Genomic DNA, 16,480 nt, shown 5'->3' with positions numbered 1-16,480 from the left:
GGTACAAGGTAGATTTATCATTTTACAACACAGGGTTGTATTATGAGATGAAGTGGTAGTTCCTTTAATGCTACTCACAAAAATGATATACAGTAGATGGGTGGATTAACAATAAGTCATGGAAATAAAATTATTTTACATGGTGGAGTGCTGAGGATGAATTGAGGAGTCTTTTAGAGGGAAGAAGCTGGTCTGGTGGTACAATAGAGTGCCTTCCCACTTTTCCACAGACATTAAATTCATCACTGACCTCCTAAGTCTCAACGATCATGAACCTTTCAACAATCAATTCTCCCAGGACAGAGAGATCCATCCATCCATACGGCAGGATGTTGCTACAGTCGCGTTATTGCGAGTGCATCCATCCAGGCACCCAAGAGCTCTGACTTCTTGGCTCTGCGTGCACCTCGAGCTGTTGGCGGGACAGCAGACCTCTCACCCGAGGGGGAGCAGATGAGATCTCCATCACCATATCCCATCTCCTCTCATCATCATCAACACACACCCTTCACCCCAACCCCTCCCTCTTCCCCTCTCGCTTTCCGAGGTGTCTGGTGACTCTGGGCCCTGTTATCTTGCCCCTCCCTTTATCGTGGAGGAGAGGAAGAGAGAGGGAGAAAGAGAGAGGCTGCAGCCCACCACCATGTCCCTAGAGGCCCCTTGCCTGCCTGCCTGCCTGCCTGCCCCTCCTGCTGCTCAGTACAGCTGTGGCTTAGTACCAGACCCTGACCAGCTGGGATCTCAGCCCTGCCAGAGAGTCACTGGAGAGCCTCTGTGTGTGAAAGCTCCTCACCTCTCCTCGCTGACTGTTCTTCATTAGGTGAACCACACAGACACTAACTCCAACTACAGCTGCCAAACCTCTCCGCTGGTGCTGAAAAGAACCTTTTTGAGCATGACAGTGGCACCATCGGCCCTGGCACTTCCCCTGCCCCTTGTGCTCACCCTGCTCAGCCTGGCACCGATGCCCACCTTGGGAGGCTGCCCGTCAGCTTGCCGGTGCTCTTTCGCCATGCTGCAGTGTCTGGAGCCCGATGGTATCACCAACATCCCTGCTCTGGCACCACAGGAGAGCGAGAACGTGACAGAGATGTGAGTATGATGTGTCACCTCCTCTGCATGTAGCTCTAAATGAACATGAGTGTATCGGGTGCGCTCACATGCCTTGATGTTGGTAGTTTTCCAAGCTTTATTTTCTGTGTTTGTGTTAATTATCTCACTCTGGGTTGGTTTTGAATTAGTTTGGAGTGTCTCTATGGCAGAGTTTTGGTTTTAATGTGATATCTGTTCTGAAGTTTCTGTTTAGAACAATATTTGTTGATAATGTTATGTTGTGTCCACTTGTTTTGGAGAATCTCTTAATCCAGTCCAGGTGATAAAATGTAGTAATCATAGTTAGTCTACAATCACTGGCAAGGTTTTCTGATTGAGTGATACAGAATCATCTATGTCCGATGGATGAGAGCTGTTACAATGACTGTACTTTTTTTTATTAGTTGGGTGCAGATATGTCTTTTGTTTTTTCTCATCATTTGTTACATTCATTTGTAGGACTATGTTAGCACAGTATGTTTGTCCAGTTGTGTTTAGCAAGAGATAATGAAGATGTCTTGCCAAAATACTACAGCAAAATACTACAGCAAAGTATTGGAGAGTAACTGCCTCGAGTCCCTAGAGATCACAATGAACAAAATGCTAATTATCTGCAAGGCTTTGTTTAATTCTCTGTATTTGAGATAGTCAGCTTCTGCTCTGTTTTCATACCATGTGGTGAGTAAGTTTTTAGCTTTAGCCAAATCCAGCCCCCAGGGTTTTCAAAAGGATCTCAGCACTATCAGTTCTTGTAGTGTTGTGGAAACCCTCCACAACAGAAAACCTCACAACTCCATTTTTTTTGGTGTTTTTATGTTATGAAAGCTGCAAGTTTATCTGGTCGCATGTTACTAAGTTCAAGATCTGGGCCTTAACATAATACAGAACATAACACAATTATAGTTTCCACTGAGATGGAAACTTTGACCTGAAATGTTGTATCTTTGGATGTTGTAGCTGGTAGTTATCAGATGTCATCAGAGTTTGAAAAACTCTGTGCCTTTAATTGTCTTTCTGCTGTCTGCTGTGGTGCTACTTTTGATCATCAGGTTCGAGTCAATTTTCAAAAAAACTAAAATTCTAATCTGGAGATACCATCAAAGCACACTCTGTGACTTCAAATTCTACTGCTAATTGCAATTGTGGCAAAGATGAAGCACATTTGAGGCAGAGAGTGACTCTTTATCTGCTCCCACTTTAATAAAGCAGTAAGCTTTTTGCATCTTTAAGATATCTACAACATGTAAAAGGACAAGATACATGTGCAATATGTCCTGAAAGTTAACAAATCATTACTTCATGTATAGGTAACATGCTTTCATTCACGGTGGAGATCCACATGTTGTAATCTAAGTAGCTGGAGAAAGTATTTTTCAATTTTTGAGGCTCAAATGCAAATTCCATTTCTGATGAACGATCCACTGACCTGCATGTACCAATGAGGTCGTTCTGACATAATTCATGTTCCTTTGCTGTGGTTCAACTGGTGCTCCATAGATGAAATAGAAAAGACAGCTGATGATGTTCACTTGATGTGGTGGTTTGGAGGCAAATTTAATGTCCTTTACAGCCATACATGTCACATTTTTGATTATCACATAGTTATGGACAGGCAATCCCTGGGCGAATGTGTTTGAATAAAACTCTTCTAAGTTATTGCTTAGATGAACTGAGACTTCTCACTCAGCTACAGCACTTCTGTGGAAGATGACTGTTATTTAACATTGCCTTTTTTAAACTTTGCATGGAAAGAGAGGTAGAAACTGACCACCTGTGATTTAAAGAGGGCTGCTGTATTATTATGCAACCCACCATCAGCTCCAACATGGAAAAGTAAATGTCACTCTCTGCACCACCACGCTGTTCTCTCTTTGTTCCAGTCCCCAGATATGAGCAATTAGCACTTGTTAAGAAGGAACTACATTTACGAAACGCTATTTTAGCGGAGCAAGTCAATTTACTGCTGCTTTCAGCCTCTATTCACCTGTATTCACCTGTACCACCACCACCACCCCCACCACCACCACCATCCCCCTGTCTCTTGCTTTGGAGGTATTTCCTTGTACCTGCAGCTAAACATGTTTCGTAGAGCTCCGGGTGAGGTTTGACATTCTCTCTGGACCATTCAATCAATAAGTGAGCGGGCTTTCTCTGCTTCTGTTTACCACGGTGCTCTACATGCCAGCAAACAACAACACTTTGCCATATTGGCAGTGCAAGGGAATACAGCCAATATGCAGAACAAACAAGGGGCCATTAACTGTAGAACAGGGGCCGGATTCATCATACCCTGAGTTATAAATTCAATTTTGTGAATTGCCAGTCAGTGCCCCCACCCGGGAACAATAGATGATATACAACCCACTTGGCTCAATCCAATAAGTAAGGGCGATGGGTGATCCCGGGCCCACCTGCCGTGTAATCACATTATTGCTGTGTGGGTCAATCAGACATGAATAAAAAGGTTTGTGTGCTGCAGCTGATAAACAGAGAACTGGAAGGTTGAAACAATGCAGACTAGCACTGCTGAAAGTGGCTGTCATCAACTAGACATTACTGCAGGTATTTCTTTAGCATATGCACCCCATGATCTATCTATCTATCTATCTATCTATCTATCTATCTATCTATCTATCTCGTTACTTTGCAGCTAACAGTAAGAGTTGACACAGAAAACTTTTATTCTGGTTAAGTGATAATCATTACTGCAAAATCCCCTGTAACCAGAAATGGCAGCATGTCAGGAGCAACTGTTGATGCTTTTTCCAGGGAGCAGGACCCTCAGAAACCATTAAACATGCTTTAGCCTTAATCTGTTATATGACCCACTAGAAACCAGTTTGAATCTTCTGTTCTCTTCAGACCTTGCTGTGGTGTCTCAACAATATGCCATTTAAAAGCATTTATTTCAACAAATGTTTGGTTTAAGGGAGACCTATTATACTCCAGTCCTATATTATTGCTCTGTTACCCTGTATAGCAGCTTTGCATGATTCAAAGTTCAAAAAGATTTTTCTATCTTGTACTGGCCGTTCATTTAGGGCTTCATTTCAGCCTCTGTCTGAAAGAAGCTGCAGCTGCCGCTGACAGACAGACAGACTGGGAGTGGCTGTGTGGAGCAAATGACCACATATGTAACACTGGCTCCATCTAGCTCTGTGGGTCATCAAACGGAGCCCTTAGTAGAAAAAGATGTTCAAAGCAGAGCGTTCAGAACAGGAGTAAATCTGAGGTTTTGGCTCAGAGGTATTTCTTTTACCTGTTACAGTTTTTCTCAGTCGCTTTGGTGCATTTCTCGAATCATCCTTAACATTTGTAAAATAGTAAGTGCATTTCTCGAAACAGGTAGTACAAACGGCACAACACAGTGGTTTACCTGCAAAAGCCCATGACTTGCTCAAAATCCTTAGTCTATCTCTCAAAAGCAAATCTTTATGTCATTGAACTTGTCAGTGCCATCAGAACGACAAGTGTCTTGTTTATGAACAAGCAAGTCAAAATGTTTAGCCATCTTGGCAATATGACAGTGTGCTCTGCAAGTATTTTCTGATGTACATTTTGGCTAAGATTTTGATGACAATGATTGAAAATGCACAAGGCTGCACTTTTTTTGTATGGCATATATCACTTTCACCAGTAGAAAGTTATACATTGCAGGAGAGAGGACAGGAATCACAGATATGCTTTTACTGTTCGTACTGTAATTTGTTGACAGAGCATGTCATTGTCATGTGTAATATGTAAGAAGAAAAGTAAGAGACAGGACTGTTGCATGGGATACAGCCCTTTGGCTGATGTTCCGGTCTGTTGTATCACAGATTCTCTTCTACATCACAACAGACATCTTCATCAACCCAGGACACATTTACAAAAAAATTCCAATAGACATATATAGAATGTCTATCTATATACATTCATATATATATATATATATAAGCCCTAATCAAATATTTTTTTACTCATCATTTTCTCGTGATTTCGAGATAACCATAATGGTAATTATAGTGCGGTATGTTGTATCGTTGGTTAGCTCACTTGGTAGAGCATAGGACTTATAGGTTTAAGGTTGTGTGCTCAATTCTCGCTGAAGACTAAATTCTTATTAAAAGACTGTTTCACATGCTCACGTTACTGTAAAGCACGTGCTGGACTCATTGCGTTCTTGGTCCACATCCATCCATGACGGCTTTCGGAACCTTTGAAATAGCTGTCGGGAAATGTGCGATTGTATTCCCTTCAATCTCTTCATAACAATTTTGCTGAATAGGATAATACACAAAAAAGAAGAAAAAGAAAGTCAACAAGAACAGGAATCAAACTAATAAAACTGAGCCCTGTGCTCTACCAACTGAACTAACCAGTGACACTGGTAATTGCTTTGAAATTATCCTAAAATTAATTATCCCATTTTCATCATCATTTTATTTATATATATACATATATATATATATATATATATATATATACACACATATATTCTCACTGTGTATTGTTACTGTTTACTGGTATTGAGTATGAGTGTTGCTATTGTGATGTTGTTGTGGTCTACTCTTACTTTGTTTATGGTCCTTAAGAAACAACATTTCATTTAGCTACAGTATATACTTGTAGGCAAAGGATATGAATGAAGTATTTTAACTTTGATTTTTGATAAAGTGTTCAACCATTGCATGTAGTGACTAATGCAATGAACTTATGTCTAGATGTTTTGGGGGGTAAGATTATTCAACAGAGACTGGTATAATCCATTGTGATCAGTAGGACATAAGCAATTGATAATACAGGAAAGAGTAGACAATTGTACATAATCATTTGCATCAGTGTGTCAAGTCATTTGCAATTTGTTCAAAACAATGAGAAAGTGCTTTTATGATGTGCACAAGTGACGAGATGATGTGGAGGTTGAACAATTAGTATCATTAATTTAGAGTGTTGGTCAGAACAGTATTTACCGCTTCACTTGAACGGCGCTGTACTGAAGGCGCCAACTTATAGCTACAATGCTAATGTTGCCAACAGTAGATCTCTAGGTCGCATTCACTAAATCATACTAAATAACAGTTTGCGGCACAACTGCAACCATGTGCGCTTTCACTTAGTGATCCGGCTTTCTAGAACCAGCAGAGTGACAGAAAAACACCATTACATGTAACACAACACCGGCATGTCATCTGTGGCTTTTCACACATACATCGCTCCGTCTGTGTTACTACCAACATTCCCCGCTCAGAGGGGAATCAAATCTGACCCGTCTTTCTGGCTCCATACCTTTTATATTTCATACTGTACAGCGAGCCGGCATATTGGCGGAGTACTCCCTGAAAATAACCTTATTTAGTGGAAAGTGCTTATTAACTTCAATCCATGGAGTCACGTTGCTGTTTCATAGTGGTTTCAGAACAGATGATTTTTAAATGTCATAAAAAATTCTGGAGGTGATCTTTTAAGGTGAATGCAGATTTTACACATCAGAGTCTGTATACAGGTCACTTCTACATATGTGGAAAAATTTGCAATGCCCTTTGTGGCTCCAGAGGGAGCTGCACAAAGTCTTGTACCTCAAGTGATGTGCGCGCTCTGCTTGAGGCTAGCAGCTCAAGGTTACTTTAGCTGCTGCAAGCAAATCACACATGAATCGACCAAATTGTCAGCGGTCAAGCTGCATTGTGGGTTTTGACAAGGAAGAAGAGATGCATCGAGCAGTAATGACACTGGGCCCCACAAAATGTACGTAGAAATGTTCTGACTTTGCGTACAGAATAAGTGTGAACGCAAAATTACCACTGGATTTATGACAGCAGCCAATTTTATTCTTACCACCATGCATACTTTAATGAATCAGAATCATTCTAAATTGACAGTTGCATACCCTCTATTTGCAATCAGCATACTGCTGCACCCCCATTTCTCTATATAAGGACATACGTTTGCCTAGAGGTAAATTAGTTTTCTAGTTAAATTTTGTTTTCTATTAAAGCATTTTTAATGAACGTGTTTAATATGGTATGCATGTAGTTGAAAGGTGTGTGTTTACATTTTCTAAGGCAGTCAGGCCTACATCATTTGTGAGTGCATGGTCTGAGGCAGTTCTAAATTTGTTCAGAGTACGAACAAATACAGGTAAAAAAATATTGATGAATCCTGGATTGGTGAGAAATATTTTGTATTTAACGGTGGACTATGCAATTCTGGAGAAATCCAAAAGTATGACAAATACCATGAGAGCAATCAACGACCCAGCAAATAATGTAACTAATGTTAGCTATGTAGCGGGTTAGCAAACTGTCGCTTCAGTTGTTGCTGCAAAGCTAACAGAGAGGAAAGATGGCCTAGCCCTCACATCAGCTCCAGGCAGCGATACTCACAACTCTCCTGCTACTATCAGGTTCAAGTTACTTTACTTTTACCCGTAGGTAAATTTGCAGTGGATGAGTCATCCTTACATTTTAGAAAATAACACAGACAATAGATAATAGACAGTATACAGTAGATAAACATAATAAAAGTATTGAAGGTTCTATAGCTGAAATCACAACAACACCATTTCTTGGCAAACTAGAATGTCTAGAATTCTAGAATTTGAAAAACTAGAAATTTGCTTGTTCTGCAACAATAAAATGTTGCCTTTAGGTTAGCCTCCAACAAACTAAACTTTAAGTACTTCCTGCTCACTTATCAGCCACAAAAATACATGAATGTTTTTTTATCTAGTTGATGCACATAGATATTTTATATTTTCACAATCATCTTGTGATCACCTCAAGGCCGTCTCCTGAAAATTATTCTTTTTTCATCATTTTCTTTTTATTACGATTATTTGGTTCATTTTAGGTAGAAGGGAAGGTTTCAAGAGAGGACTGAAGACATTCACATTGACAAAATCCTTCATTATTTGAATCAGGTCAAAGAAGAGTCCTCCTGAACTATATGGACAACATTGTACGGAGGGTGGAGGTGTAATAAGAGGTGGAGAAGGGCAAAGAATGGGGTGGACAGTTTGTTCCGGCGAGATCCTTGGTAGGTCCAATCAAGCCATCTATTCAAACATCTCATGAAAAGAGCACCCTGTCCTTGTGTTGAGTGCTGAATTGATCTACACCTCACTAGTTATTCTGAGGTAGGCCGGACAAAAATTTCCCATCAGCCTTGTCTACACTTCGAAGGCATTTTTTTTTCACATGAGCTGTAGTTTAAGTTCTGAAATGAGTTTTGCTGTTTTTGGGTCCCTAAACATCTCGGTTGGATTTGTTATCAGTTGTTAGTTAGTTGTTAGTTGTTCGGTAAATGGCAAGGAGGTCAGACCCATGTCAGTGGGGTTGAATTTAAATGTGACCATCCTTCTTTAATGCATTTCTTTATTTTCTTATTTTCTCCATTTTTTTCCTGTTGCTTCTCCCAAACCTAAATTATACCTTTAAAAAGAGGTTAATCGTTGTAGAAATTAGCTATTGACACAGGTTTACTCAGGATTACACAGGTGACTAACTCAATTTCTGCTTTTTGTGTTTAGTATGGCATGTCATCATCAGTAGACTGGCATTTCTATGATTTAATTTTACTGTTTTTAGTGGTCTTGTCGTCGGTTTTAAAAAATGTCAAATCTGTTTTTTCGTTGTCCAGTTAATTCTAAATAATAATCACAAATGTTGATAAACTCATCTCCTTCATTTTTGTGTATATGGGGGATTAATTCACTTATTTTCAAGTGTTATCTGTCTTTTTCATCTGTTTTCTGTTATTTTCACTGGGCTTAATTGAACATCTATACAATAAAAGGGTACAGGTGTACATTTATGTTTTGACCTTGTAACTCTCTCTTTCTTTTTATTAACTAGTTACATAGAAAACCAAGCAGGCCTGGAGAATATAACAGAAATTGATCTTGTAAACTACAGAGAGCTGAAAAACCTGTAAGTAATGTTTTTCTTACAATTTACTGTACAACAAATGTTTAACAGTTCATGCTTCCAGGTAGCAGGCCAACATAATGTTTTGTTTTCTGCATTGTAGAGACTAATTATTTGTTCCATAAGTTCAATTCTCAATACAATATGTCATTCCATAAAATTGACTGTTAATAAGCACTTAGTTAGTTACACCTGCCAAGCTTTTCGCCCCCTCACACGTGCAGTTAACGTGGCATATTTAAAACTCTTAATAGTTTTTAAAAAAATAATGGATCTTTAATTTCAGACAAACTAAAAGCAGGTTTGGGAGCAGCTGTTTTGACTTGGCTGGCAGATTTCAGCAGCTCTAGCTAACTGGCTAATTAAAAGTTAATTTAGGTATTTTAAAATCTGGGCAGTGGCTGCAACTTAATTCTTGGGGCAATTGCGCCCACAAAAAATGTTTCATTTTGCCTACAACTACAGGCTCACACTGTTAAAACAAGTGACTGACCAAGTAACACCCGCTAACAGCACTTGTTTTTAACAAAAAAACGGAAGTCTCACTAAAGGACAGTTCTCACTCTGAAATTTGGTGAGAGGCGAGTTGTTGCAGGAAGACGACTGTGGAAATGCGAGTAAGAGTCTTTTTTTTTATTATTATTACTCAGAGTCAATTTCTAGGAGCTCTTCATCAGCATACTCTGGCTGAAATAAATGCGGACATCCACTCCTCTACATTGTTGAAATCAGCTAAACATTCAACCATGATTTAGGAAATAAAGTCTTGCTAGCAGTTCCTCTATGTACATAACAAACTCCTCTCTCCAAAATTGAATCACAAGTCACGTTTCAGCCAGCGTCTTCCTGCAACAACACCTCTCACCAGATTTCAGAGCGAGAATTGTCCTTGAGCAAGACTTATGTTTCTGGTTAAAGACAAGGGTTGTTACTGGGTTTAACATGTGGAGAAATCCAAAGCTTGACAGGCTTTGATTAGAAAATCACAGTTTACAGTCACTTACTCCTTATAACCATTTCAGAGTTGTCCATATTGTCTCACATTCAGTTCACTTGGCTCTCTCAGTTATATTAATTTGAACATACAGTAGGCTGTGTTGTAGGCTACCTCATTTACGATTCTGAGTGTGAATTTACTTAAATTTTTAACCAAAAGTATGTGGACACCTGAACATTAGAACCATATGTGATTGTATAACAACTCATTCCAAAACCATGGATATTTATCAGCCTCCACTCTACAGTAAAGGCTCTAAGCAATATCTTGGAACCTGGCTGCAGGGATTTACTCACATTATGCCACAAAAGCATTAGAGAGGTTGTGTACTGGTTGTGGTTCTGTACAGGCTAGTCAAGTTCTTCCACACCAAATTGGGAAAGCCGTTTCTTAATGGACCACTTTCCACAAAGTTGGGAGCACACTATTGTCCAAAATATAGTTGTACACTGTGGAAATTAAAGGTTTCCCTAAGTAGAACTAAAGGGCCTTGACCAATCCATGAAAAAACAGCAACACATAAGTCCACAAAAGTGTATTGGGTGTCCCCATACTTTTGGCCACCATCTGAAAAAGTTTCTGAAGGAGATTAAAATCTCTCATTACTTCAGTAGTGAAATGTTTGATAGATAAAAGTCATACTTATCTAACAAACTAATATTTAGATAGAGCTGAAATATTTTGCCAATGAATTGATTAGGTGATGAATCGGCTAAATATTTGAATAATAGATTAATCATTTAAGCCAAAAACTCACTGGTTTTATAAAAGTAAATTGAAGATAAGATTTTTGGACTGGTCGCACAAAACAAGCAATGGGAATGTATAATTTTGAAAAAAACTGTCTCATACAAACTCACACAAGTTTCAGTATTTCTGATAAAACTCAGCATTAAAACATGCTTTCTTTCTAAAGCAAAAATTTTGTTTTTATGTTTATTGTGCTGTCTCTCCCCTTCTCCAGCACAGTCACATCATGTAAGCTGAGGCTCATCTCTGCCAACGCCTTCCAGCACAACCTCAAGCTCCAGTATGTGTAAGTGTCGTCGATACAACAGGATTGTTTTGCCCTTTGTCATGTTTTGACTTGTGTATGGGTCAGCCCATTTGTCACTGTCAGTCAGTGCTCAGCCAGCCCTTTAATGCTGCACATGTCTCAAAATCATAGTGACAAAAAGCTGTATTACTCATCCGCAGATCTGGTAAATTTGTGAGCTCATTTACAATACTGAAGCCACAAAATGCATTTAGTAGTCTTCCTAGATGGATATTATGTATATCATTGTTAAAAATATCATAACATCTAGTTGTTTGTGACATAGGATCCCACAATAAATAAAAACAAGTTTGAACCGATTAGTTCAGTATTAGTTCTAGTTTCTGCTACATGAGTATTTGCTGCTTTTCTCAGTTTATGTATGTTGAATATCTTTGGTTTTTCGACTATTGGTCAGACAAATCAGGCCATTTGGAGACGTAACATTGGGCTCTGGGAAAGAGCATTTTTCACTATTTTCTGATATTTTACAGACTAAACAGTCATTGATTGATCAAAAACCTAACCAGTAGATTAATCAATAGTGAAAATAATCTTTAGTTGCAGCCCTAAAGTCAGTTAATTCTGTTGTCACTGAAAAAGTATTTGCTTGTACCATAGAAACATACCATTGTTGTGTGAATCTATTCAATAGTAACTACCTCCTTTTTTCAATAGTCATCTAGAAAACAAATTAGCAAGCAGTCTGGTAGTAAAATTGAAACCTTTTCACTTCAGTTTTTTAAAAGCTGAATCATTTCAGTCTGAACAGCTTGGCCTTAAAATCCAGGCTCAACAATAAATAATACTCATCTTATCGACTGGAACAATCAAATCTGTCTATTCATCAGCAGCTGACCCTTATCGCCACCATCTTGTCCTCATCATTTTACTGAGTGTGTGCGACATGTCTGATGTTGTTTATCTTAAGGACAGGCAGGTTTCAAGGACCAGAGATAGGGGGTGGTGGTGGTAAGGTAGGCGGGGTGAGCTTGAGAAATTAGAGAAGACATCCACCAGTCACCTTTTACTCGCTCACTTTGGCGGATTATCGACAACTGATGCATAATAAATACACTCCACTAAGGGTCCATTATCACTTAATCAATATTTCACTGTGGAGGGAGACGGTGGGCCGGGGTTTGGTGGGGTATAGGGGCTTCTGTGTGACAGATGTGTTTCTGAGATTAAGAGGGACAGCAATAATCAAACTAAGCAGGGGACATGGAGGCTTCGTCAGCTTGGACCACCTTCCTTATCTCTCTTCTTTATCCACAATCCTTCTGGAACTCAATCATCTTCTACAAAATGAATATAAAAAATAAACAAATGGCCAGAAGAAAATGAGCTGCTATTCCCGGCTCTGTTCTCCCCTGTGGACCTGAGAGGAATCGAGCTGGTAATGGATAAGCCACAATGGCTAACCCATCTGACATGAACTTTTGAGAGCAAGGAAAACAAGTATTTGAACCCATGGCCCTGCCAGAGTGAATATGTATTGGCTTCCATGTGCTCGTTCCCCAGTGTGGCTTTTTGTCATCTTCTGAGGGAGGTTTATTTACAGCCAGGATCCTTGGCTGTCTGAGGATCATTTGAGAACCATTGTCATGATATTTTAGTGGCCTGAGAGGATTGACAAAAAGATATTTTGCATTCATTTATCACATAATAATAATGAAAACATGACATATCCAATTTTAGATGTACGATTATGGTATTCACAATGTTTGCATTCATAGATATTTTTTTTTAAAATTTTAAACTTTAGCAAGCTAAGCATCTACATCAATTCTGGTGGCTGTATGTTAAGCAAGTAAGTGTGTACCAAGTTTGAGGGCAATCCATCCGGTAGTTTAGAAATTTCACATAAAACCACACATGTCAACCCCATGCTCATGTGGATTTATCCTCTGGGGACCGCAAATACAACATTTCATTTCAATGCATCCAATATATTTGAGATATTTCAGTCTGGACTAAAGTGGTGGATGGGCTGACCGACCCACTGATGTTGCCATCAACAGAGCCATGCAGATAGCATGGCTAAATAGTACTGTAAACAAAAAAACAGAAATAAATGTCTATTTTTTCAGTCTGTTTAGATGGGCAAGTCCATCTTCTGAGAAGTGTTTGTGACTCTGGACTATTCACCTAATGTACTGAACACTAAGCAAACACTGCGAGGTGTACTTCTGGCTGGTATGAAATACTTGCCACAGTAATTGATCAGAACCCATTTGGATGCATTAATGTTTTCCACAAGCATTGCTCTGAATGTGAGCAATCAAATCACAGCGTGACTCCACTGCAGAACAGGACTAGATTACAACAATGACAAGATTTTTTTCTTTAATTTAGGCTGAAAAGTGTTAATTTTTTTCCCCAGAAAGCTTTAAACTCTTTCTAAAAGTAACATTTGTGCAAATGACATGATTGCAAAACAAATTTTAAACAATATTACCTAATCATGACTGTTAAACTATTAAAAAACAGCTATTGTGGCACTAGGAAAGTAAAATATAGGCAAAACAGAAGTACCACATGTAAGCTTTCCTGAACGATAGGTACAAGGTAGGTTGAATTACTGTTGTGTTACATCCTGTGTAGTGATATCGTGACAGCAAAACAAATGTTTGTAATATCATGTGTCTTCTCTCTTTGTTTCATAGCAACCTGGCATCAAACTCTCTTGAACACATCTCCTGGAGGGTGTTTCATTTTCTACCACTGCTCAGTCTGTGAGTTCATTTAAATATGTAATGAGGACACTCATTCATTCAAAAACGTTGTCTGTAAAGGAGGAAATCATTTAATGATTGGTCTGCATGTCAACAGAAGGAGACAAAAAAATGTCATAATAGTCTTAAATCTACCTTAATCTGCCACTGTCTCTGCCCAGCTCACTCATTCAGTGCCATAATATTTGTTCATTTAGCAGACTAAGTCTTCAAAGTTGCTGGTTGCCTATAGTATATTTTTTAAACTGGACCCATTATTTGTTTGACATGAATATGGCAATTTGTCATTTTACTTTGACTGTGTGTTGATGGCTCACATTATCAAAATGAATGTTCTATTGAGGTATTAAATGTTTAAATTGGGGTAGAGTACCTTAAATTAGTTGTGCTTTGCATCTTTCAGTGATAAATGGTTAAACGAGTTGTGCAAGTTCAATATTAATACATTCTTTTGAAATAAGAGAGAGAGAGAAGGGTGTTTCAGATTTTTAGTGAAAGAACAGGTTTATTCCCCCTTCTCCAACCAAATTATTTTCATACAGTCCCCATAAGTCCCAAGTTAGCTAAGTGACTTGAAAAAGCAGGTCTGCAGCTTGTAGCCTTGACAACACGGACATTAGTGCATGACATGCCAACACAGGGACGTTCAGGACAAACCACAAACCTGTTTGTTTGTTGTCAGATTATTTAGACCTTTCTCAATTTAAATGGCAAAGCAGCAATTCTCGTCAAAAGCATGCACATCAGAGCCCTTCTCTGGCTGAGCCACCTGACCACCTGCTGACTCCCCAAATGTGTGAATGGCACAAAAATTATTTACTAATATAGCTTTTCGATACATTTATTGGACCCAACAGCTCAAATTGTGATAGTACATTCTTAGTCAAAGAGTCCATTTGTGTTTTACAGTTGTTTTTGTGGTTCTAAATTAAATATTTTCAATTTGGCAAACACAATTTGATAATCACCAAATACAGCTGATGCTAATCTAATTTACCAAGCGCAACTGTATTTTTCAGCTCTAAAACAAGACAAACCGGGGGCATTTCTGCAGAAAGAAAGAGGCTATTGTGCTCTCTGCTGACATTTCTATGCACATACTCTGTGTGGAAGTAAAAATACAAAAGATGCGAAGGTAAAATACAAAGATCTTAAAGGTTAATTTCTATACTAGGAGGCCTTTCAGTGTTCTTGTGGTCTTAAAGCATTGTGCTTTCACCACACTTTTGCAGAGGTTAATCCACAGGTGAACATACTTAGTAAGGTTTTGGAAAAGAAACTACTGCTGCTTTTTGCAAATTGATTGACAGCACTCTTTTCAGTGCATGGCAGCAACTTTTTCACTCGTTATGGCTCATGTGGCTTTTGAAAGCTGAAGAAAAATAAGTATGGGATAGAAAGATTAATTTATATCTAAAGTTGAAATTCTTCATGGATTTATATAAAATCCAAATTGTATATACTTCTAGTCATATAATGGATAAGCAGTTTTAAAAGGAATAAGTTTGAAAGGATATTTCATCCTACCTAAAAAGCTCCCAATGTGTTCATACAATGAGAATACTGTTTAACCTATGTCATAAAGAGAGCATGTCTGTGATAAATAAACTTAAAAAGTGACTTGTTGAAACTCTTGTCTTTCCTGTATGTTTCTGTCAGAGAAATCAAACCAAAAGTAATTCAAATTTCCAATTTTTTCTCTTCAGGGTTTTGAGGGACAACCCTCTTGTTTGTTCATGTGACCTCCATTGGCTCCAGCAGTGGCAGCGTTACGAACGTGGTGACCTGGACAACCAAATGTTATCTTGTTTCTCCAATGATCAAGAAGTACCCCTCAACTCTTTGGTGATAGATAACTGCAGTGAGTTTGGCTTTCATTATGATATTTGAACTTCTTTTTGCACTGTATTGTGATGTTAGTAATGCACATTCAATATATGATCAAATCTCATACATTTTTAAATACATTTAAAGTCACCCTCCATTTCAAAATGTGTTTTGCTTATTGTTGCATAGCTAAGATGTTCGACTTTCGCTGTGTTGAATGATGTACTTTATGTGTTTGACACTAGAAAGTAGAAAGATTCTCTGTGCTCGTATTAAATCTGACTTCAACAATTGGATGTTCAGGACATTTTTAGTCTCCCTCTCATGAAGTGTAAAAATGTTTGAAACAACGCAGCTTCGTTCAACTGGTTTGAAAAGGAAAAAATATTTGTTTTCTGTATATTAATGCCTTCAACTAGCAGGTGCAGTGAAATGCATGGAAGAAATTGGCTCAGCATTGTTGTTTTAATGACATACAGTAGGAAAGTCTTGTTGCCAGGAAACATGGTACTTAGTTGTACTTTCACACTAGCAAACTGAGCTCATTGCTATGTGCTCACGCTGTCCCCTTTGCTGATCTCAGGTCTGCCTGAGGTGACTATTGTCTCCTCCCAAAATAAAATTCAAGAGGGAGGAAACCTGACATTTGAGTGTCATGTGACAGGAAGTCCCACTCCTATTGTGAGATGGCGAACTGAAGAGCTTCACTCTCGCTTCTCTACCAAGGTAATAAATAATATTTATGTACGTATGTATGTGTCATACAGATATTAACAAAATAACATTTTACAAAATGCTGTACAGATTCTAAAGCCCCTTGAGGCAAATTCACACATTCATTTCCTAAATATTTAGGTGTCATTAGACTACTTTAGCTCATTGT

At 38.6% G+C, this 16,480-nt stretch overlaps 1 protein-coding gene across 1 annotated transcript in view; it reads left to right on the top strand.

The window, feature by feature from the left end:
* Positions 1-790: 790 nt before the first annotated feature.
* Positions 791-16,480, top strand: part of ntrk1 (neurotrophic tyrosine kinase, receptor, type 1) — a 36,421-nt gene continuing 20,731 nt past the window's right edge. Inside the window, exons 1-6 of the mRNA XM_038710674.1 lie at positions 791-1,092; positions 8,928-9,002; positions 10,961-11,032; positions 13,702-13,770; positions 15,477-15,631; positions 16,181-16,323. Coding sequence (XP_038566602.1) covers positions 896-1,092; positions 8,928-9,002; positions 10,961-11,032; positions 13,702-13,770; positions 15,477-15,631; positions 16,181-16,323 — 711 coding nt within the window. The 5' untranslated portion in view covers positions 791-895. The remainder of the gene's footprint in view (positions 1,093-8,927; positions 9,003-10,960; positions 11,033-13,701; positions 13,771-15,476; positions 15,632-16,180; positions 16,324-16,480) is intronic.

This window comes from Micropterus salmoides, unplaced genomic scaffold (genome assembly GCF_014851395.1).
Source record: "Micropterus salmoides isolate LMB-PRFRI ecotype aquatic unplaced genomic scaffold, ASM1485139v1 Ms_hic_scaffold_11, whole genome shotgun sequence".
Lineage (NCBI taxonomy): Eukaryota > Metazoa > Chordata > Actinopteri > Centrarchiformes > Centrarchidae > Micropterus > Micropterus salmoides.
This window is presented reverse-complemented; position numbering and strand designations above follow the sequence as displayed.